The sequence below is a fragment of the Pelobates fuscus genome, chromosome 2 (genome assembly GCF_036172605.1).
Source record: "Pelobates fuscus isolate aPelFus1 chromosome 2, aPelFus1.pri, whole genome shotgun sequence".
NCBI classification, from domain to species: Eukaryota; Metazoa; Chordata; class Amphibia; order Anura; family Pelobatidae; genus Pelobates; species Pelobates fuscus.
Window position 1 is genome coordinate 179,431,512 of NC_086318.1, and position 22,945 is coordinate 179,454,456.

General features: G+C 40.8%; 1 protein-coding gene across 4 annotated transcripts in view; it reads left to right on the forward strand.

Moving 5' to 3' along the window:
- Nucleotides 1-22,945, forward strand: part of RIMS1 (regulating synaptic membrane exocytosis 1) — a 453,058-nt gene that overhangs the window by 354,572 nt on the left and 75,541 nt on the right. Inside the window, exon 1 of one of the 4 annotated variants that reach the window (XM_063442986.1) lies at nt 9,375-9,473. The exons of the other annotated variants lie outside the window; for them this stretch is intronic. Coding sequence (XP_063299056.1) covers nt 9,431-9,473 — 43 coding nt within the window. The 5' untranslated portion in view covers nt 9,375-9,430. Of the gene's footprint in view, nt 1-9,374; nt 9,474-22,945 lie in introns of those variants that run through there. 4 annotated transcript variants of the gene reach the window in all.

Sequence of the window (22,945 nt, forward strand, 5' to 3'; positions counted from 1 at the left end):
TTGATACAAATACAAACATGCACACACATTCAAATTCAAAAACAGAGGGGAGAATAAAAGGAAGCCTTAAAAAGTAAATATGAAAATATAACCTTTATTAAATTTTAGATGATTATAAAATCAGGGAATATTAAAAAAAAAAAAAAAAGTATCAATATAACACCCTAATCAAATCTATGTAAACCTATCATGTTTGGATAATGCTAATAGTAGTCACATAGAAATCAAGACTTGCATTTTCTACACAAAACAAATAGTAAATATACAAATAAGGACACAGTGTAAAGTTTGAATACATTTGTATCAGAACCAGACAGAAGTAGCAGGAATAATGGTAGAAAATAATAACCGCAAAGAAAGGCAATGGAGAAGGAGATATATATCCCCCTATAAATCTGTCCCTGAGCAGACACAATTCTTCAGTATTTCTACATTCATGTTGTTTTTGGCAACCTTTGTCATGATCTAGCAAGAAGGGGTCTTCTGATCACTCCCTGCTGCCCATCACCTTGGACAGACCAGCCATCGGCCCGTGGTTAGCATACCACTTATAATAACTCTTATTATTCTGTCTTGTTTACTACATGCATACACAAGGTAGGTTGTTGTAAGACAGCCCACTCTGACTGAAAAATGTAGTTTACCAAGAAACACAAGACTTTAATACCAAGACCCCTGTAAGCAGTAAGATGGATTATAAACACATTGTTGTGTGACAGAGCTGAAATGGATAACATAATTTCATACCATTGATGTTACGTTTTATTGCTAGGTGACCTTCTTTTTGTCTTGATTATAGTTATCCCCTGTTGAAAACCTCCAGTGTATACTTTTCTATCCTTCCTTGGGTTCTCCTGTAGACCCTGTAGATCCTTTCCAACTTCTGTTTATATTTTTGTCCAGGCATTTTCCCCGAAATACAACTTCTGTGCTGGCAATAGTGCCGCGCCTGGCATAACTGCAGTCCATGGTGGTTCTGGTGGAACAGAACAGACTTCGCATGGACTGCAGTTATTCTGTCAGCACAGGAGTTGTATTTCCAGGGAAAACGACACAAAATGGATGTAAGGTAAGTTGTATTTCAGGTAAAATGGTAGAATAAAGTTTGTTTTGTAACAGCAAGGGAAATATATTAACCTTTTTATTTTATTTTGTGTGTGTTTTCTTTTTCTAACTTTGCTAGCCGGTAAGAATAGATACTACAAGCTACCGTATATACTTTATTAAGAGCTTGAAATAATTACAGAACTCGCTATGAGTATTTTACTGCATGATTATTATATCTTACTTACAGCAATCTTGCTCATGTCAATCTTTTTTTCAAACTGTTTATGACAGCCTTTAATACTTGAATATTCTATCTTCCACTGTGCTCACTTCATAATAGCACAACAGGAACGACTGCTATAAATAGTACATGCATTCTAGGGTATATACATTGCAGAGCTATTTTAAAAAATATAATCACATTTAAAACATTTGGCATTGTGATACACAGCATGTAGTGAACATTTTGTATAGATGATTCTGCCAATGTAAAAATTATGAAATAATATTCAATCCAATACATTTTATTATAGTGTTTTTTTTCACTAAGTCACACTAGGAAATTACTAAGAGCAAAATACTTTTTTGGTACTACAAGATGAAATTTTTGTCATTGAATGGATGTTCTATATGTGTATTGGCCTGTATCTATACTTTTATATTGTTGTCTAACTAACTTGCCTCACTGCTCCTTTAAACCTATACCCAACTGCCCTTCCCCCTCTTTCTCATCATTTGAAATTCATTTAATTTTCCTTTCCAAACCCATTTCTGCTACCATTGTTGTTATTTATTGCCCCTTCCACCCGGTTCCCCTCTCCTCATCCTTGACCAAATGGTCTAATCACAGCTAAATTCCAAGGCCACTACTCCATACTAATTCTTCTTGATCTCTCTGCTGCCTTTGACACTGTTTATCATGTTCTCCTTCTTCAAACTCTTCAATCACTTGGTCAGTGTGACACTGTCCTCTCGTGGTTTTCCTCCAATCTCTACCAACGCATTCAGTGTCTCCTTTTCTAATGATACCTCCTCCCGTTGTCCTGTCTTGGTTGGAGTCCCCCAAGGATCTGCCCTCAATCCCTTTCTATTTTCTATTTATACTGCCTCTCTTGGCAAACTTATTATTATTGTTATTATTATTTGGATTCCACTACCACCTGTATGCCAATGACACACAGATATATCTCTCCTCCCCAGACCTTTCCCCTGCCGTCCTGCAACATGTCACTGCTTGCCTTTCTTCCATCTCTGACTGGATGTTCTCCCACTTTCTGAAACCTAATCTCTCTAAAACTGAGCACCTTGTCTTTCCTCCTCCTAATACTGATCCTCCTCTTTCGCTCTCCCTTAAAGTTAGTGGTACCCACATCAGTCCATCCTTGCAAGCGCTCTGTCTTGGAGTTATACTTGATTCTGACCTCACCTTTGAGCCTCACACTCAGTCTGTTACCAAATCCTCTAGATTCCACCTTAAAAACATTGCCCTCATCCGCCCCTTCCTTACGCAAGATGTTACTAAGGACCTTGTCCATGCTCTAGTAATCTCTTGCATGCATTATTGTAACCCTATCCTAATTGGTCTTTCCAAAAGCTGTATTGCCCCGCTACAGTCTGTAATAAAGGCTGCCGCCAGACTGATTTTCCTTTCCAGTTGGTCCTCTCACACCTCACCCCTCTGTCATTCCTTACATTGGCTTCCTGTATCCTATGGGAGTCAATTTAAAGTACTAATCCATACCTATAAAGCATTGAACAATTATAGCACCTCCTATATTTCTTCACTGATCCATAGGTATGCCTCTTCACAACACCTTTTCCAGTCTGCTCCCGTAAGGCCAACTCATGCTTGCAGTACCTTTCACGGGCAGCTCCCTTATTTTAGAATAGCCTGCCTACCACCATCAGACTCTCCTCCTAGTCTTCAGTCTTTAAAAAGTGCCTTAAACCCATCTCTTCAGGAAATCTTATGGCGTCCCAAATTAACCTCTATCTCACATACAGTGAGTTAAAAAAAGTATTTGATCCCCTGCTAATTTTGAATGTTTGCCCACTGACAAAGAAATGATCAGCCTATAATTTTAATTGTATGTGTATTTTAACAGTGAGAGACAGAATAACAACAACAACAAAAATCCAGAAAAATGCATGTCAAAAAAGTTATAAATTAATTTGCATGTCAATCAGCAAGATTTCTGGCTCCCAGGTGTCTTTTATACATGTAACTAGCTGAGATTAGGAGCACGCTCTTAAAGGAAGTACCCCTAATCTCAGTTAGTTACCTGTATGAAAGACACCTGTCCACAGAAGCAATCAATCAGAATCCAAACGCCCCATCATGGCCAAGACCAAAGAGCTGTCCAAGGATGTCAAGGACAAGATTGTAGATCTACACAAGGCTGGAGTGGGCTACAAGACCATCACCAAGCATTTTGGTGAGAAGGTGACAGTTGGTGCGATTATTCGCAAATGGAAGACACACACAATAACTGGTAGTCAACGGTGAGGAATCAGCCCAGAACTACACGGGAGGATCTTCTTAATGATCTCAAGGCAGCTGGGACCATAGTCACCAAGAAAGCAATTGGTAACATACTACGCTGTGAAGGACTGAAATCCTGCAGTGCCCACAAGGTTATCCTGCCCAAGAAAGAACATGTACAGGCCCATCTAAAGTTTGCCAATGAGCATATGAATAATTCAGAGGAGAATTGGGTGAACATGTTGTGGTCAGATGAGACCAAAATCGAGCTCATCAAATCAACCTGCCGTGTTTGGAGGAGAAATGCTGCCTATGACTCCAAGAACACCATCCCCACCATAAAATATGGAGGTGGAAACATTATGCTTTGGGTGTTTTTCTGCTAAGGGGACAGGGCAACTACACCGCATCAAAGGGATGATGAGCGTAGCCATGTACCATCAAATCTTGGGTGAGAACCTCCTTCCCTCAGCCAGGGATTTCAAAATGGGTCGTGCATGGGTATTCCAGCATGACAATGACCAAAAACATACAGCCAAGGCAACAAAGGAGTGGCTCAAGAAGAAGCACATAAAGGTCCTGGAGTGGCCTAGCCAATCTCCAGACCTTAATCCCATATAAAATCTGTGAAGGGAGGAGAAGGTTTGAGTTGCCAAACGTCAGCCTCAAAACCCTAATGACTTGGAGAGGATCTGAAAAGAGAAGTGGGACAAAATCCCCCTGAGATGTGTGCAAACCTGGCGGCCAACTACAAGAAACATCTGACCTCTGTGATTGACAACAAGGGTTTTGCCACTAAGTACTAAGTCTAAGGGGTCATATACCTATTTCACTCATTGACATGCAAATCAATTTATAACAGTTTTTCTAGATTTTTTCTTTTTTGTTATTCTGTCTCTCACTGTTAAAAGACACCTACCATTAAAATTATAGACTGATCATTTATTTGTCAGTGGGCAAACATTCAAAATCAGCAAGGAATCCAATACCTTTTTCCCTCACCATACCTGTCCCTTGCTCTCTCTCTTAAAGGGCAGAGCTCTACACTCTCCTCCAGCTCTGCTTCACTCCCACCCTGTTTGATTTCTATCTCATGTCCTATTGTATTTTATACCCCACCTTCTATAGACTGTAAGCGCGTTTGAGCAGAGTCCTCTTCAACCAATCGTTCCTGTAAGTTTTTTGTAATTGTCTTATTTATTGTTAAATCTCCCCCTTTTATAATATTGTTGCTAATAGTAATAATAGTAATAATAATGTAGATGCAATGGAACGAAATATAAGATAACACTGAGGACAGTAAAAAACTCAGTATTTTCTGTTAAGTTAAGTCTCTACTTTCTGTCTGAATGCTTAGTTCACCAGTGCCATTACATGAGATATATGGGGATCACTTTCCAGTGGTAACGGGCAGTGACAACCCAATATTGGCTTATGTCATATGACATTGTAATAACACAACATCAGAATGCTAATCACTTCCTGCACAAAAAGCCCAACTCACTGATGGTGGCAGTAACAAATCAAAAATAAAAATAATAACCTCTTGCCACAGTTGGCTTTAATAGACACCAAGCCCATTTAAAACTCCCTTCCATCCCAAACCTCTGTACACTATTAAGTCTACACTAATTATGTTTTTATGTCATTATTTAGGGCTTGTACAGTGTGAGCATGGAAGGAATTCTGAAATAGTCCACTTTATTGTAGAAACTAGTAAACTGCAAATATTGCAAGGTAAAATGATCCAATGTATCATAATGTTATTTTTAAATAAAAATGTCTTATGGTATGGTAAACAGTGTCAAACTGGAACTCTCTACTTCATTTTGTACAAAATATGTTTAGCTGCAGATATGCTCATTACTGTTAGATGTCATGTACTTTGTCAAAAGATGTACTATACATTTAACTCATTGACAAATATTCCCAGTGACAACCTTTTAAGAAGAAAAGCTCCGCAGGCAAATTTCCATGAATTCTAAAATGCATCTACAGTCTTTTATAAGAGAAAATTACTCTGGCTGTCTGACCTCATGCTTTCTTTCTTTCTTTGAACTGTACTTAGCAATTGCTTGTTTGAACAATCTGCAAATGGCTAATTTTAATATCTAAAAAAAAAACAAGGTTAATTTTAGGCCAGTAATTGAAGGTCTTTAAGAGGAATTTAAGTGTCACAGCAGGGACAGCAATTGGAGACAGAGAATGAACAGTAGGGTGACATTTATCAAGAGTGAATTCTGAAAACAGGGCTTTGAATAGTCCCTGAGAACAAAAACATTATTAGACAAGGGAGTTGATGAATTAAACAATGAGTTATAGAGGATCGACAAGCATGTTGCACAATTTAGACTCAAGTAATAGAGTTTGGAAAATTAGATTATTTAACAGATTTGACGAGATTGATTTTTTCTGATACTGATTTGTTTATATATTGATATTCTGGTTGTATTTGTAAGCCACTTAACTCTGTTTAGGGAATAAATCTTATGGTAAACTGATTCATAGAAGTCAACAAATCTATGAATTATAATTATAGAGATAATGTTACACTATTCTAAATAATACAGTTACTGGTGTGTTCGGAAAAATATATATTTGCCAACTTTAATACAACTTATTAATAATAATACCATAGCAGAATATATAGAAAATGAACCCACCGAAATAAATAAGGGTTTTTATAAAATGTTTATAATTCTATGTTGGTGAATGAGAGAAAAATAATAAAGCATCACTGTAACAGGTGATGGCCTGCTAAATAGAGATATTAACTTAACTAACATTCATCCATTTTTTTTGTCATTTGTAGCTTTAGAATGTTACACCAGTCTAGTTTTGTCAAATCTGGCTTGAGCTGTTATTAAAGGGACAGCCACTGAATTAAGTTGTTGTGGTGCCAAGAGACCTCTGGAGGCACTCTCACCTCAAGAAGTTTTCATTCTCGAAAAGTTTAACCCCTAAGCTGCCTCCGCTCCTCCCCTGGCGTCATCCGGCTTCTGAATTTTCACTTACAGAAAGTCAGAGTGTCACCGGTAAGAAGTGCCACTGCTGACACTCTCAGCCAATCAGTGACTCACCATTCAAAAAACTGGCTTGGAAACTGTACGTGAGGCAAGAATGCTTCAAGGGGCATCCTAGCACCATAACAACTTCATTTAGATGTCTACAATTCCCTTGAATCATGAACAAATAAATGAAAAAAAAAAATTTGAGAAAATGTTCTTCTTGCATACCATAACTTTTCTTTCCTGGCTATTCCATGGCAACATTACTCTCAGGTTGCTACTGGCCTCTTAGCTGATAGGACAGACATAAGCAAATATAATAAATATGAGGTTTGCCCATGGTACCCTAGTTTTGTCACTAGCTGAACATAGCGTTGTTATGGAATAGTTAGGAAAATAAATTTACGTTAATTCTAAAAAAAAAATACGTTTTATTCCTAGCCATACATGGTAGCAGAACTCTTGGGTGATAACCTAGCAATAAATTAGAACATGGGTTTGAAAGGGAGAAACATAACACCCAAGGCTAGAAAATGTCTAAATGAATGCATCACTCATACATCCCAGATTTAAATAGATTAAAATACAGTGAATGAACAAAAATGCACCTTCATTACCAGAGGTATACGTATAGATTGTTAAAGCTGAATACTTTCATTTGCCCGGATTCATTTCTTTAAAAACATTAAGGAAGACATCCTCTGTTTGTGCACATCACACATACATCTTTAGATTACTTTGTAAAGCATGGTAAAATCATAGTAAAAACGCAGTCCCCTGCAGTGAAGTTAAACTTGCTTGCTTAGTTATTCGGACCATTTCCCACAGCAAACAGAGGAAGGGCATTGAGAAAAGGTGGAGTTAGCAAAATAGGTGTGGGTTGATAACTGAAAGCCCTTTCAGCTATGATTAGGCACAGACAGGAAAAAAGAGTCAATTTAAATTAGGAATGAATTGGCCAATAACCATGAACAAACAAACACAGAACAAAGTCTTTCATTATAAAACCAGTGGAAGGTGACTCTTCTCTTTAACACCTGGTAACATTACAGTGGATATTAAATGGGATTCGGATTTTTATAATGCCGCAGCCTACCTTGCCCTGCTGAGGCTGCTCTCCGACTCCTTTTGGCTCCCTCCCTTGACGGAAGTGAAGTCTCTGTCTGCCGCCGCCCACTCCTGATGACGTCAGGAGGAGGGCGCGACTTACACCTCCCCCAGAGTCCCCTGCGGTCCACAGTGTCGGGCTACCTCTGCGGGCTCCAATATGGCGGCACCCATGTACATTGGAGCCCGCCCGCGTTTGGAGCCAGGCCAGCTGGACTGTAACAGGAAGGGAAGGGGAGGGAGACAAGGAGGGGAGGGAGGCAGATAGGCCCAGGCGGACTTCATGGTGAGTAGGTGGCCTGACTTCCGCCGCCCTCCCCCTCCCACTCCCCCTGACTCCATATTGTCCAGGTCCTGCAGGCAGCACACACCTTGGAAGAACTGCCTCTTATGCAAGACTGCTCCCCATAGTGTTGGAGTGCCTGCAGTCTCCTCAGATCCCCCTCACTTTAGACCTGGCTGCCAGCACTTGAAGGGGGTAAGTTTTTTTTATATATTTAATGTTTTAATTGTACACTGTCTGTAACCCCCTGTCAGGACACTAAGGGGTCAGAGTGACAGGGGGTTACAGGCTCCTAATCCTAAACCATTTTGTCCCCAAATCCACTATCATTTGTTCCTCGGCATCCCATTTCTCACTGTATCCCACAACAAGCCCCTTTTCACTTGGTTCCCTAATTTAGTCTTAATTCGCTGTATCTCCTTAAAGGGATACTGTAGTACCAGGAATACAAAGCTGTGTTCCTAGCACTACTGACCATCTGCCTACCCTTTCCCTCCTGCCCCCCACCTGTAAATAAAGGGTTAAAAACCCTTTACTTGCCTTATCTTAGCGCAGCGCCTAGCGGGGTCTAATGCGCATGCGCACAGCAAATGCCGAGTGCACATTAGACCTCCCCACAGGAAATTATTGAATCAATGCTTTCTTATGGGTAAAAATCTGACCCTGGAGGTCCTCATGCAGAGCTTGAGGACGTCCAGCATCAGATAACGGACCAAAAGTCTGTTTCAATTCCAGAAGTGTCCCCTTTGGTAGACAGCCACTGAGGGCAGACTTAGTGATGCAATGTAAACATTTTGGAACTTTGGAACTGCAATAGTTTACATTGCAGCACCACGTGCAAAAGGGACACAGCACCGAGACCAAGGCAGCGTTTACATTTGCTTCTAAGGACATCTCTAGTGGCTGTCAAATGGCTTTATCTCTTAAAAAAACAAAAACAAAGTGTGTATCTATCTATCTAAATATCTTTACAATCTAGTGTTTTGTCACACCTCTAAAACATTTTAGAAACGGCAAGAAAAATGTATGGGGGGGGGGGGGGGGGCGGCAAAATGCTCCTTCGCCTGTGTAGACAAAATTCCTTGCACCGGCCCTGAAAATCAGATAATTTGACAAAGAGACTATATTGCATTATTGCAATGCTTCTTTGTAAACGTGATCATTTGTTGCAGATCAGACTTATTGGTGTATTCTGGAATTTATTTTTGATGTGCCACACATACAAGCCCTTGGTTTTAGAATGATTTTATATTTTCCATTCACTTTTTCTGCGTAGCTTAGAAATGCTCTACCATTAATCGATTAAAGACACAGTTAAATTCTACATACTCATCTTCAAAAAAGATTACCTAATAAGGGCTAGTACTTTTAAACAAACCTATCTGCGTGGATGAATGCATGGTACATAGTTTTCTTTCTTACATAAGAAGAGGAAGAGAAGTGGATTTCTGTGCCACTGACTGTTTCATTTTACATTAAGGTCTTGGCAAGTTAAGCATTTGTATGCAGCTTTTACTGAGTTTTGTTTGGTTGAGAGCCACCTTAAGTAAGTACAACTTCAGATTTTCTAATGAACCGCAATCTGCGCTCCATTAGCCGTGAGATAATTGTTGCTAAGTTAATGCACCATTACTTTTTTGGCAGTTCTTTCACTTGTACAATTTTGTTGTAAATGTTGTTGTTAAGAATTAAGACAATTTAATTGCTATTGCTGAGTCAAACTGGTCCTTTACTTTCAGGATGGCTATTTTAATTTATATTCTGAAATGTCTAATTATAGTATTATTGGCATAAATAAAAAATATGTATGATATATGATTTTTAATACTAATATTTCATCTCCAGCCTTTAACATAAGCAGTAAGCTGTAAGATGTATGTTTTTGCCAATTTTATTGGATGGCCAACTACTGTGCATGATATATATGTTTAATATATGAAGCATTCGTTCAAATAATAAAGGACCTGTTATTGTATATTTGTTATATATGTTAAAATGCAATGATAGCTGAAGAGGGAACGGTGAATTGTTGGCAAAGCTTCTAGTCTTTATTGACTTAGCTGCTAATTAAATTGGTGTTATTGTATCACGTTGCAGTCTATACACTGGAGAGCTGTACAACTCTGCAGTTATATTGTCAGTGTTTACATATTGTACATTCTATTTTAAATATTGAGTCTATCATGCTTTACAGTTGTAATATTATACAGACACGGTATTAACCATTTTATAACAATAAGCCATTCTTCTAGAATTACTTTTCTGGGGAAAATGTTGCATTTACTCCGAGAATCTTGGTAACTATATATATATATATATATGTGTGTGTGTGGAGATGTAAACATTTTAATAATAATTTAGGGTTACTCACTAAAGTGAGAATTGGCAAATATTCAAATTGAATTCAAAATAAATGTCAAATTTAAAGCCAAAATAGTCAAACTGACAATAGATTTGAGATGGAGAATTTTCCAATTTGGCTATTTTGACCTAAATTTCACCTAAAATTCACTTTCAATTCACTTAGAATTCACTTTCAATTCCCAGTAGTTCTCACTTTAATAAATAACGCTGGAAGTGAATCCAAATTGAAATTCACATTTTAGGCAAAAATAGTCAAGACTAGAAGCATAGCTGACTTGAGGAATCTTTTCCAGTTCAGCTATTTTGGCCTTAAATTTTTATTGTGAAATAATAGGAAAATGTGAATAGTATTCTAATCACCTCTTTTTGTGATCTAACACGTTTTTGTTCAGAAAACAAATGAGTGAGTTGCAGTTGCGATGTTGTTAACTTGTTCTTTATGCTGGTTGTTCTTAGAAATGACTGTGACACTTAAAGGGACACCATAGTCACCAAAACACCTTTAGCTTAATTAAGTTGTTTTGGTATATAGATCATGTCTCTGAAGTTTCACTGCTCAATTCACTGTCATTTAGGAGTTATTTAACTTTTGTTTCTGTTTATGTAGCCCTAGCCACACCTCACCTCGCTGTAACTCACACATCATGCATGAATGCAAAATGGTTTCATTTTCAATCAGATATAACTTACTTTAAAGTTTTTATCTCCTTCTCTGTAAAATTTAATTTATTTACATACAGGAGGCTCCAGCAGGGTCTAACAAGCTATTAACATAGCAGGAGATAAGAAATTCTAGATGAAACAGAATTTGCAATACAGCAAGTGTAAACAATGGATTCATCTTTACATGAAGTGTTTAGGGATGCTGTGTAAGTCACAAGCAGGGAGGTTTTGACTAGGGCTGCATAAACAAAGGGATTAAAATCTTAAATGGCAGAATTGAGCAGTGAGACTGCAGGGGCATAATATATACCCCAAAACTGCCTCAATAAGCTAAAGTTGTTTTGGTGACTACATAACTACGATTGTGGAGTAAAATGAGAATAAATAAATAGGGTTCATTCAACAAACCCATAATAGCAAAAATGGCAAACTTAACTGACATATTTAGACTACAAGAGCCAAGCCGTGACTATAAGTGTTTTAGAGAATTCTACTAAATTGACATATTTTGCCGTTCATTTATCTATAATTTAAAGTTTAATGAATAAATGCCAAAGTCATACATTAGCACAGGTTACATCTCTTCAGACGTGTTTTATGTTATCGTAATGCACTTGAGTCATATCTCCTATTACTTAAATTGTCCCAAGATAGACTCTTTTGCAGACCAAGAAACATATAGAAATTGGGTAATGGGGGTTATTGGACAAAAATAATAAAATGTAGGGCACTTTAAAACATAAAGGGCTAATGAAGCATTAAGCCACACTGATTGAACTGCCGTTCCGAGCTCTCACAGCAGACACTGCATCATCTTTCCCTTCCAGCCCCAGTTACACTTAACCCCTTAAGGACCAAACTTCTGGAATAAAAGGGAATCATGACATGTCGCACATGTCATGTGTCCTTAAGGGGTTAAAGGGACACTATAGTCACCTGAACAACTTCAGCTTAATGAGGTTGTTCAGGTGAGTGCTACAGCTCCCTGCAGCCCTTTTCTTGTAAGCACTGTATTTTCTGAGAAAATGCAGTGTTTACATTGGAAACTTGGAACACCTCTTGTTGCAGTCAATCAGACGGCCACCAGAGGGACTTCCGAGTTCAGAGGCCCTAAAAAGGCCTCACGTCTGATGCATTCTGGGTGAATACTTCAGACGGGCTATCAGCACACAAAGCACTGTGAACGCGCTTTGTGTGCTGAGGCTGTCAACACTGCTGTGGGCGTGGCTTCAGCTGACAGCTGAAGCCCAAACCCACAGGGACGCTTTCTGGCCACAATAGTGGTTGAAGGGGGGCGGGGGGGAGACCTACTCTCCTTCCCCCCCCCCGGCCCCCACCCCTGTGTGGCGGGTGGGGGCCCTAAAATTAAAAATAAGGGGGGGACCTACTGTCCCCCCGGCCCACACCCCTGTGCGGCGGGTGGGGGCCCTAAAATTAAAAATAAGGGGGGGGGGACCTACTGCCCACCCCCGGCCCCCACCCCTGTGCGTCTGGTGGGGGCCCTAAATTTATCAATAAGGGGGGACCTACTGTCCCCCCCCGGCCCCCACCCCTGTGCGGCGGGTGGGGGCCCTAAAATTATCAATAAGGGGAGGACGTACTGTCCCCCCCCGGCCCCCACCCCTATGCGGTGGGTGGGGGCCCTAAAATTCACAATAGGGGGGACCTACTGTCCCCCCCCGGCCCCCACCCCTGTGCGGCAGGTGGGGGCCCTAAAATTATCAATAAGGGGGGGACCCATTGTTCTCCCCGGCCTCCACCCCTGAGCGGCGGGTGGGTGCCCTAAAATTATCAATAAGGGGGGGACCTATTGTCCCCCCCGGCCCCCACCCCTGAGCGGCGGGTGGGGGCCCTAAAATTATCAATAAGGGGGGGACCTACTGTCCCCCCCCTCCCCCACCCCTGAGCGGTGGGTGGGGGGCCCTAAATACAAAGGGGGGACCCTAGTTAACCCCCCCCCCAAAAAAAAATATCTCCCTACCTACCCCCCTCACCCTAAAAATAATGAGGGGGGAACCTATAACTAAAAACCTGTAAAAAAAAAAAAAATGAGCTAAAAACAACTTACCATTCGATGTTTTCTTTCTTCTAAAATCTTCTTTCTTCAGCCCCAAAAAAAGGCAAATAAAAAGCCATAACCGACGCAATAAAAAAGAAAAGAAAAACAGCGCAAAAAAAATAATCCATCTTCACCCATGGAGGGCTCCGCGCAGACTGAGCTCTGCAGGGCGGGGGAAGGCTTATAAAGCCTTGCCCCGCCCTGCAATTAGGCTAAGGGGTTTAAGCAGTGGCGTACACACAACCCATGGGGCCCCGGTGCGAAAACTGATCTGTGGCCCCCCCCCCCCCGCGCTTACTCTGCGCGGGCTGGGGCCGCAACACATGGCGGGCGGGCACCTGGCCGCCCCTTAAGGACACATGACATGTGTGACATGTCATGATTCCCTTTTATTCTAGAAGTTTGGTCCTTAAGGGGTTAAAGGACCACTACAGACACCCAGATCAAATCAGCTCAATGAAGTGGTCTGGGTGCCAGGTCTCTCTAGTTTTAACCCTGCAGCTGAAAACATAGCAGTTTCAGAGAAACTGCTATGTTTCACTGAGGGTTAATCCATCTCTAGTGGCTGTCTCATTGACAGCCACTAGAGGATTTTCTGCGATTCTCACTGTGAAAATCACAGTGAGAAGACGCTGAACGTCCATAGGAAAGCATTGAGTAATGCTTTCTATATGGGCGGTTTGAATGCGCGCGTGGCTCTTGCCACGCATGTGCATTCGGAGCTGAGAGGAGGATCGGGACGGAGAGATCCCCAGCGCCAAGGGAGCCCGGCGCTGGAGAAAGGTAAGTGCTTTAGACACACACACACACTCTCATGAACAGACGCACACATTTACTGACAGACACACACTCAGTGACAGACGCACACAAACATACTCAGTAACAGACACACACACTAACACTAACACACTCTAAAACTAACACACTCACTAACACAATCACTCACACTAACACACACTCACTAACACACACTCACTAACACACACTCACTAACACACACTCACTCACACTCACTCACTAACACACACACAAACTAACACTAACACACACTAACACACTCACTAACACTAACACACTCACTAACACACTCACTAACACATTCACTAACACAATCACTAACACAATCACTCACACTAACACACTCACTAACACAATCACTCACACTAACACACTCACACTAACACACTAACACACTCACACTAACACACTCACACTAACACACTCACACTAACACACTCACACTAACACACTCACACTAACACTAACACACTCACTAACACACTCTCTCACTAACACACACACACTAACACAAACTAACACTAACACAAACTAACACTAACACACTCACTAACACACTCACTAACACTAACACACTCACTAACACTAACACACTCACATTAACACACTCACTAACACACACACTCACTCACTCACTAACACTCACACACTCACTAACACACTCACATTAACACACTCACTAACACTAACACACTCACTAACACTAACACACTCACATTAACACACTCACTCACACTCTCACTAACACACTCACTCTCACTAACACACTTACTAACACTAACACACTCACTAACACTAACACACTCACTAACACACTCACATTAACACACTCACTAACACTCTCACTAACACACTCACTCACTACCACTCTCACTAACACACTCACTAACACACACACACTCACTAACACTAACACACTCACTAACACTAACACACTCACACACACTCACTAACACACACACACTCACTAACACTAACACACTCACACACACTCACTAACACACTCACTAAACACACACACACGTTTTTTCTGTTTTTTTTTTAATTTAATCCCCCCAGCCTCCTTACCTGTGGGAGAGCTGGGGGGATTCCTTGGGGTCCAGTGGTGTTGCTGGCCCTGCTGTCACCCGGCTGGCGGGCGCGCGAGGGAGCACTGTCCCCTGGGTGCTCCCTCTTCAGCTCCCTCGCGCGTCGCGTACTGATACCGGAGCCGGAAGATGACGTCATCTTCCGGCTCCGGTTTCAGTGCGGTGCGCGAGGGAGCTGAAGAGGGAGCACTCAGGGGACAGTGCTCCCTTGCGCGCCCGCCAGCCGGGTGACAGCAGGGCCAGCCTCGGGGGGCCCGGAGGTGGCCGGCTCCTGGGCCCCCCAGCAGAAGAGGCTGGCCCTGTGGGTACATACCGGGTCGCAACCCCTGCGACCCTGGTATGTACGCCACTGGGTTTAAGCCAATCACAGTGCTCTTTGTCATTTTACAAGCGTGGGAAAGTTCTTTGGAATTTTCCCACGCTTGTAAAATGACACAGAGCACTGTGATTGGATGGCTTGAAATCCATCCAATCACAGTGCTCTGTGTCATTTTACAAGCGTGGGAAAATTCCAAAGAACTTTCCCACGCTTGTAAAATGACAAAGAGCACTCTGATTGGCTTAAACCCAGCAATCATAGTGTTCTTAGCCTAATTGCAGGGCGGGGCAAGGCTTTATAAGCCTTCCCCCGCCCTGCGGAGCTCAGTCTGGAGCCCAGGAGAGCAGTATCCCGTAGACCAAAGTTACGAAGAATGTGAAGAAGCTGTTGATGATCAACAGTGTCAAATGCGGCAGAAAGATCAAGGAGGATTAGGATAGAGTATTGGCCGTGAGATTTAGCAGCAATTAAGTCGTTGGATACTTTGGTCACAGCAGTTTCGACAGAGTGACCAGCGCGGAATCCAGACTGAAGGGGGTCAAGCAGAGAGTTGGATTCGAGAAAGTCTGTCAATCTGGCGTGCACAACTCTCTCGAGGATCTTGGAGGCAAATGGGAGTAGCGAGATAGGGCGGTAGTTGGATGGGGAGTTGGGATCAAGGTTGGGCTTTTTCAGAATCGGGGTTACGGTTGCATGTTTGAAGGGTGAGGGAAATGTGCCAGAGGAAAGGAAGAGATTGAAAATGCTAGCAAGAGGAAGAGCAAGAAAGGGAGACAAAGTGCGGATGAGATGCGAGGGAATAGGATCGAGAGAGCAGGTGGTGGGGCGGGAGGACAGGAGCAGTGCAGAAACCTCTTGTGCTGTAGCAGGTGCAAATGTGCATAGGATGGCAGGGGGAGTGGGGTTGGGTGATATAATGATAGGGGAAGGAGAGAGATTAGAGATCTCATTCCTGATTGTAGAGATCTTCTCAGTGAAATGAGATGCAAAGTTTGTGGCGGACAAGGTGGTGGAAGGAGGGGTAGTCACAGGGCGAAGAAGAGCATCAAAAGTGGGAAACAGGTGTTTGGGTTGATGGGACAGTGTGCTTATGAGGGTTTTGAAGTAGTTTACTTTTGCAGAGGAAAGAGCCATGCTGTAGGAGCGCAGCATAAATTTATAGTGGACAAAGTCAGATGCAGAGTGAGACTTTCTCCAGCAGCGTTCAGCAGTTCTGGAACATTTTGGGAGGTAACGGGTCAGCTTAGTGTACCAGGGTTGTAGTTGGGGGCGCTTGCTGCGTTTAACTGTAGGAGGTGCCATGATGTCAAGTTGAGAGGAGAGAGTGGAGTTGTAGAGTGAGGTTGCAGAGTTAGGGCAGTTGAGATTTGAGATGGGTAAAAGGAGTGTTTGGAGTGTGGTGGAGAAGTGCTGGAGATCGAGGGAGTTGAGGTTTCTGCGAGGTTGGAGAGTTGATGGTGTTGAAATTTTGGTATGAGGTATGCAGATGTTAAATGTTAGCAGATGGTGGTCAGACAAAGGAAATGGATCAGTGGAGAGATCAGAGGTGGTACAGAGATTTGTGAAGATGAGGTCAGGAGTGTTTCCTGCGGTGTGAGTTGCGGAGGAGGAAATCTGTGTGAGTCCAAAGGAGGAGGTTACAGAGAGCAGACGGGAGGCATCAGGGCAGTTGAGCTTGTTGATAGGGATATTGAAGTCCCCAAGTATGAGAGAGGGAGTGCTAGAGGAAAGAAAATGTGGTAACCAGGAGGAAAAGTGTTCAATAAATAGTTTAGGGTGACCGGGGGGGCGATAGATGATGGCAATTCTTAAAGGAGTGGGCTTAAAAAGGCGTACAGTGTGAACTTCAAAGGAAGTAAAGGATAGGGCAGGGGCAGGGAGGATAGGTTGAAAGGTGCATTGAGGGGAGAGAAGGATGCCTACACCACCTCCTTTACAGTCGAGTCTAGGAGTATGGGAGAACTGTAGACCACCGAAACATAAAGAAGCAGGAGTAGCGGTATCGGATGGGGACAGCCAGGTCTCAGTGAGTGCCAATATTGTGAGCGAGTTAGAGATGATGAGGTAATGTATGGCTGTAGATTTGATGTTCGTGCAAATGGAGCGAGCGTTCCAGAGTGCACACTGAATTTTGGTAGAGTTGGATAAACTGCAGGGTATTTGAAGGAGGTTTGCATGGTTTCTATTTATTTTGGTGTGAGCAGATGAGGTGTGGGGCCCTGGGTTGGGAGAGACGTCACCAGCTGCCAGAAGTAGGAGGAGAGATAGTGACAGGAGGTGTGAATGGGTTTTATATGGGCGGCGACTAGGGTGAGATTGGGTTAGAGCAGGAGAGAGAGAATAGAGAAATGAGTGCAGGGCTTGAGATGAGAGAAGGGGGGAGTGTAGCAAAGAGGGATTGATGTAAATGTGAGTGTGTTGAGGGAGGTGGGTGGAATGAGATATTTTGATTCTGAGGGAGAGAAGGAGAGGAGGAGAGTATAGAGCATTGCTCTGATGGGTAGGTAATTAGAGGAAAGGAGAATGAGCCGAAGTAAGAAGGAGGACTGAGTGTTAGGGGTTAAGAAGGTGGATTGTGCTCATTACTGGTAGTGTTTGCAGCTGCTATTTGGAGTTATCTAAAGTTGTGTGAGGGATTCTATCTATAAATGTAGTAAGAAACATGGGGTGGGGTGGTGTTGGGGAGGCGTGGGTGGGACCCTGAGCACTGTTCAGGTTTGTTAGAAGTGGTCTTTTAAAACTCTGACTGTGGAAGACAGGGATGATAGGGTCAAAACAGGACTGCAATAAAATCTATGGAATGGAGATGCACAGAAGAGGTGAGGATTGGTCAAGCAAGACATTTGGGTGGGGGGGGGGGGAGCAAAAATAACAGAGAAAGTCTTTAGAGATAAGCAGAATGTTAAATAACATTTAAGTTAATAAACCAGTGATGAGCAGGGCAGGGAGCAACTAGCCTTAGCATGCAGGACAAGATAAACTGCAGAATATATGCATGTATGTGTGAGCAAACACACACATCTATCTATCTATATATATATATATATATATATATATATATATATATATATATATACACACATACAAATACACATATGTATATACACACACACACACACACATACATATATTAAAGAACAAGCACACCCAGTTAAGATACAATGACAAAGAAATGGTGGTTAGAGATACATAGTTTAAAAGTATGCAAGTGGTTAAAATTCAATACAATTATAGTGTCCAGTATTAAGAGTAGATAGTTTCCTCCATAGTGTACCTTGCAGAAACTCACATATAAAATCAAGAAGGAAGGCTGGGGGACCTGTCTTTCTTGCTTTTATATGTAGACTATAGAGTCCCTTTAATCCAAAAGAGGAACAGGATATGATGTGCCATCAAATCTTTCCTTCTCTCAGACTGTACTGCAGGATTGTGAAGAAGGAGTTATAAAGGTTGCTACTGGAGCAGACAGAGAGAGATTTACCTGCATTAGACACAAGACGAGAACAAGCAAGGAAATGTTACCACATGGGATAATGGAAGGATAGGAAGAGAATAAGACAGGGAAAATCTTGGGCAGCAGGTGGCCAAAATGTTATCCCATACTCCTCTAATGTTTGGCAGCATAAATGGTAGCCACATTATAAATATAGATCAACAGTTAGGGGACACATTTGGTATCAATCTTATTGGTTAAATGGCTGAAGCACTGCACTGGGGGATGAAGTGGCGGAATTTGACTGGGGTACTAAATTGGGGTAATATGGTAAAGCACTATCGGGAACTAACAAAAGAACCGCAAAGTCCTATGTGTGAACCATCCTTTTATAGGTCGGCTCTTTAAATTGGAAGCCACGTCCCCCAAAACTTTCGAATCCGGATGTTTTGGCGGCCCGTGACATCATCAGTCTTATGACGTAGGAACGCACACGACCTGATGACGTCATTAGCGTCATGACGTCGGTGCGGCGTCATAAAAGAGGGCAGAGCTACATCGGCCGGCGCTGGAACTGCTGGAGTGGAGACTGGAAGCAGGAACATGGACAGAAATGTGAGAAGATCACAGAAGATCACAGAAGCTGTGTGCATGCACTTTATACATATATCACGCAACACCTAACTAACTTAGATTGCGTGATAAAGTCTGAACTGCAAAGTAATACTGGTATGGCCACAAAAAGCCTCATTATCAAAGTAAAAGGAAAACCTTTTTATGATTAACTCCTTCTTGGTATGTGTTTAATAAACCGCCAAATAGACTACTATGAAGATGTACTTGTTTACATTATGTAAATTCTTCTTAAACTCATTAAGTGCCCAGACAGGACATATATGACTTAGTGCCCTTCATAGAAACATGCCAGGCAGAACCATCTTGTTTTTGTAACCTCTCCTTCTGCCATTATGTTGGCTTATATACCTCTTGGTTAACGCATGTTTTTTTGACATGCAATTTCTATATTTCATTTGTAGTGTCTCACTATATACATATGGTTTAACAAAAAAAACAGCACAGTAAACATTGTGTAAATAGAACACATGATGTTATAAGAGCTGAGAATAACAGACCACCAGGAAACAGCACACTTACTGATAGGCAACCAAAGCATTTTAAAGGCAAATATAAAGAGCAGCAGGCTAGAGGCTATATTTAGCGATAGAGCTCCAGAGGTTGAGATTAGCAGCTGCGAAAGATTTAAGGTTTGATGAGCAGTAGATATATAGTACATTGTATGAAGAGGAACTTACGGGAACTTAAAGAGTAAATGTCATTTCCCAGGTTTTTTTTAAGGGGAGAGACTGAAATGAAGTTTCTGTTCTCTTCCTCATTAGCAAAACCTTTAATAAACATTTTAAAAGAAAACTGTGCAAAACATGAAAAATATAGGTAATTTTGAATATCCTATACACAGTTGTAATTTCCAGAGAAGTGACTGTTTCACCTTAAGAGGACACAAGAAAGACATGTGTATTTGCTTATAAACTAATCACAATTTGTCCAATATTTTCATATTCAGTAATTCATCCACAATCTGCATACTCAAAATGTGATATTGATTTATTACTAAACAAACAAAATGAGAATTGGATGAACCATTTTGTTTGTTTTTTTAATGATGTGGAGTTCTGTCCACGGTGCCTGGAAAAGTAATCGGAAATGGAAAAAAAGGCTGATTTAAATATATATATTTCGCAGTACACAGACATTTGTGCCGTTATGGTTTGTTTAAAGTGTTTTGGCCTAAACTGTCTTATGGACGAAATTTGTCTGAACCCAAACACCAGAAGAATAGAAAAAAAAATCTATATATCAATATATATATAAGAAATCCAAAAAGGTAGCAGCACTCACGGTCCAGATAAAAAATCCAAATTTTATTAAAGCATATTTAAAATGATCGATGTTTCAGTCCACTACACGGGACTTTCCTCAAGATCAACAGTTCTGTTTTTCTTTTTTCAATATATATATATATATATATATATATATATATATATATATATATATATATATATATATATATATATATATTTATATATATTATTTATTTTTTTGCCATGTACAGGTCTAGATGAAATAGTATACAATTGTATAGCAAATCTTGAATATAATTAAAGTATTTCTTCTCTAAAATGATAAGGCTGTACTAGAGATCATTGCATTTACATTTAAATAGTGATTATGTTGAACATGCTTCAAGCTATGCATATGTAGCACTCCATACAGAGCATAAGATGTTTATTTCTAATACTGTGTGCTGATGGCATACATATTTAAGATGGACATTTTAAATACTCATGGCTTTACTGTTTTTTTTATTTGTTTTACACTGCCAAGCAATTTGTCCAACATAATGATGGAATACTAGATGGATTTGTTTTATCATGCATTTGTTTGCACACAAATCTGTTCTTTATAACCTAACTTGAGGGATCAAAAAAAAAAATAAAAATCTAAAATGCAAGTTAACTGGTAGTTACATGCCCTGAACCACGGTAATCAAATAGAATCTATAGTACATATTCACAATTGAATGCAAAGTAGTATTACATTTGTTGGATACGTTTCCCAAATGTTTTAATATGGATACACTTTTTAAATGATTTAAAGAGACACCCCACTGCCAAAATAAAAATACATATTTTTTTAGTAGATATACCTCCAATTAAAACATGCATGGATCTTCTGCATTTTATTTTCATTGGGTCAAAGCTAAAAAGCAGCTTGGAAAAGGTACATGCTCTTGTCTGTTGCCTTTGCAAGCCCCTTCCCCTACCCGTCTTCCCCAGTCCATACTTTCTATGGCTTCCCAATCAATTGTTATGTATGATATGCGTTTTGATGTTTCACTATATTGCAAAATCATTTGAACAGTGTATCCAAAAATATTAAATGATTTGGAAAGCTTATCCAACAATATTAAATTGAGCCCTAAGTCTTTATCCCTTAAGGACACATGACATGTGTGACATGTCATGATTCCCTTTTATTCCAGAAGTTTGGTCCTTAAGGGGTTAAGGGACACTCTATGCATAATAACCAATAGAACTCCTTGAAGTGGTTATGGTGAGAAGAGTCTTCAGGTGCCATCTCTGTCTGTTCTGCTGTAGCTCAGCAAATATGTAAGTAACATTATTGGCTGTGCGCACTGGGGGAAGGTTTCATACAAGTGAGCCACAGCAAAGGGACTAGAGTGTAGAGTGTAGGAACCAAGAAAGCCCAGTTTTATGTTAAATTGCTCCAAAATGGTTTAACTCTAACCTGAAGAGGACATGCATTTGCACCATAACTACCATAACCAGTAAAATGTGTCGTTACAGCTATGGTGCTTAGCATAACCATATGAATATAAATCTACATAGACAATGGTTGTTAGCTTTGCCTTCACCATAGCTGTTGATTATTATGTAAACATCTCAAATTAAAATTAACCCCTTAAGGACACAACTTCTGTAATAAAAGGGAATCATGATGGAATATTTCCATCATGTGTCCTTAAGGGGTTAAAGGCATGCTGACATTAAATTGGGAAAACACCAAATCACTTTAGGCAATCCAACCACTTGCCTAGCATGCTTGCTATGTTGTGCTGTATCTGCGTATATATGCGTAAGAATGTGTTTCAGTTTTGATGCCATATTATAGTGTTAAAATGTACTCGATGCATTTTAAATGAATATGGAAGTGATATTATTTAGGCAGAAGGACAGCACATGTACTTCATTTAGATTTAAAAACATTGCATGCTACTGGTGCTGTAAATTAGACGTTGAATGCTGGTAACAATAACAAAACTAAACTGAAACCAAAGACCTTTACGTTAAAAGTATCCCTCTATTTGTGTAATCTCGAACAGCAGGAATGACACTAGCAGGCAGAATAAACGTCCTGACAATTGTTTAGGCTATCTAGAGTAGGCCAATAGAGAGGCATGGTGTGCATACTAAGAAAATGTGTGCCTGCCTTTTGCTGTCACCTGTTTGCTCTATGTTATCCATTCAAAGCCTCATTTTTTTGGAGCAGCCTTGATTTGCATTTTATCCCTGTTAAGTAATTCCACCGATTTAATGGAATCTGATGTATCCTGGTATCCTGGGACCTACATAAAACAAAGTAAGAACAGTGGAGGTGATCTTACTTTAGGTGAGTGGGTAATACACTGGGACTAATGAAAGGCTGGGTAAAGGTTGTCAACCACATAATGTTTCTACTGTTATTTGGTAACCAT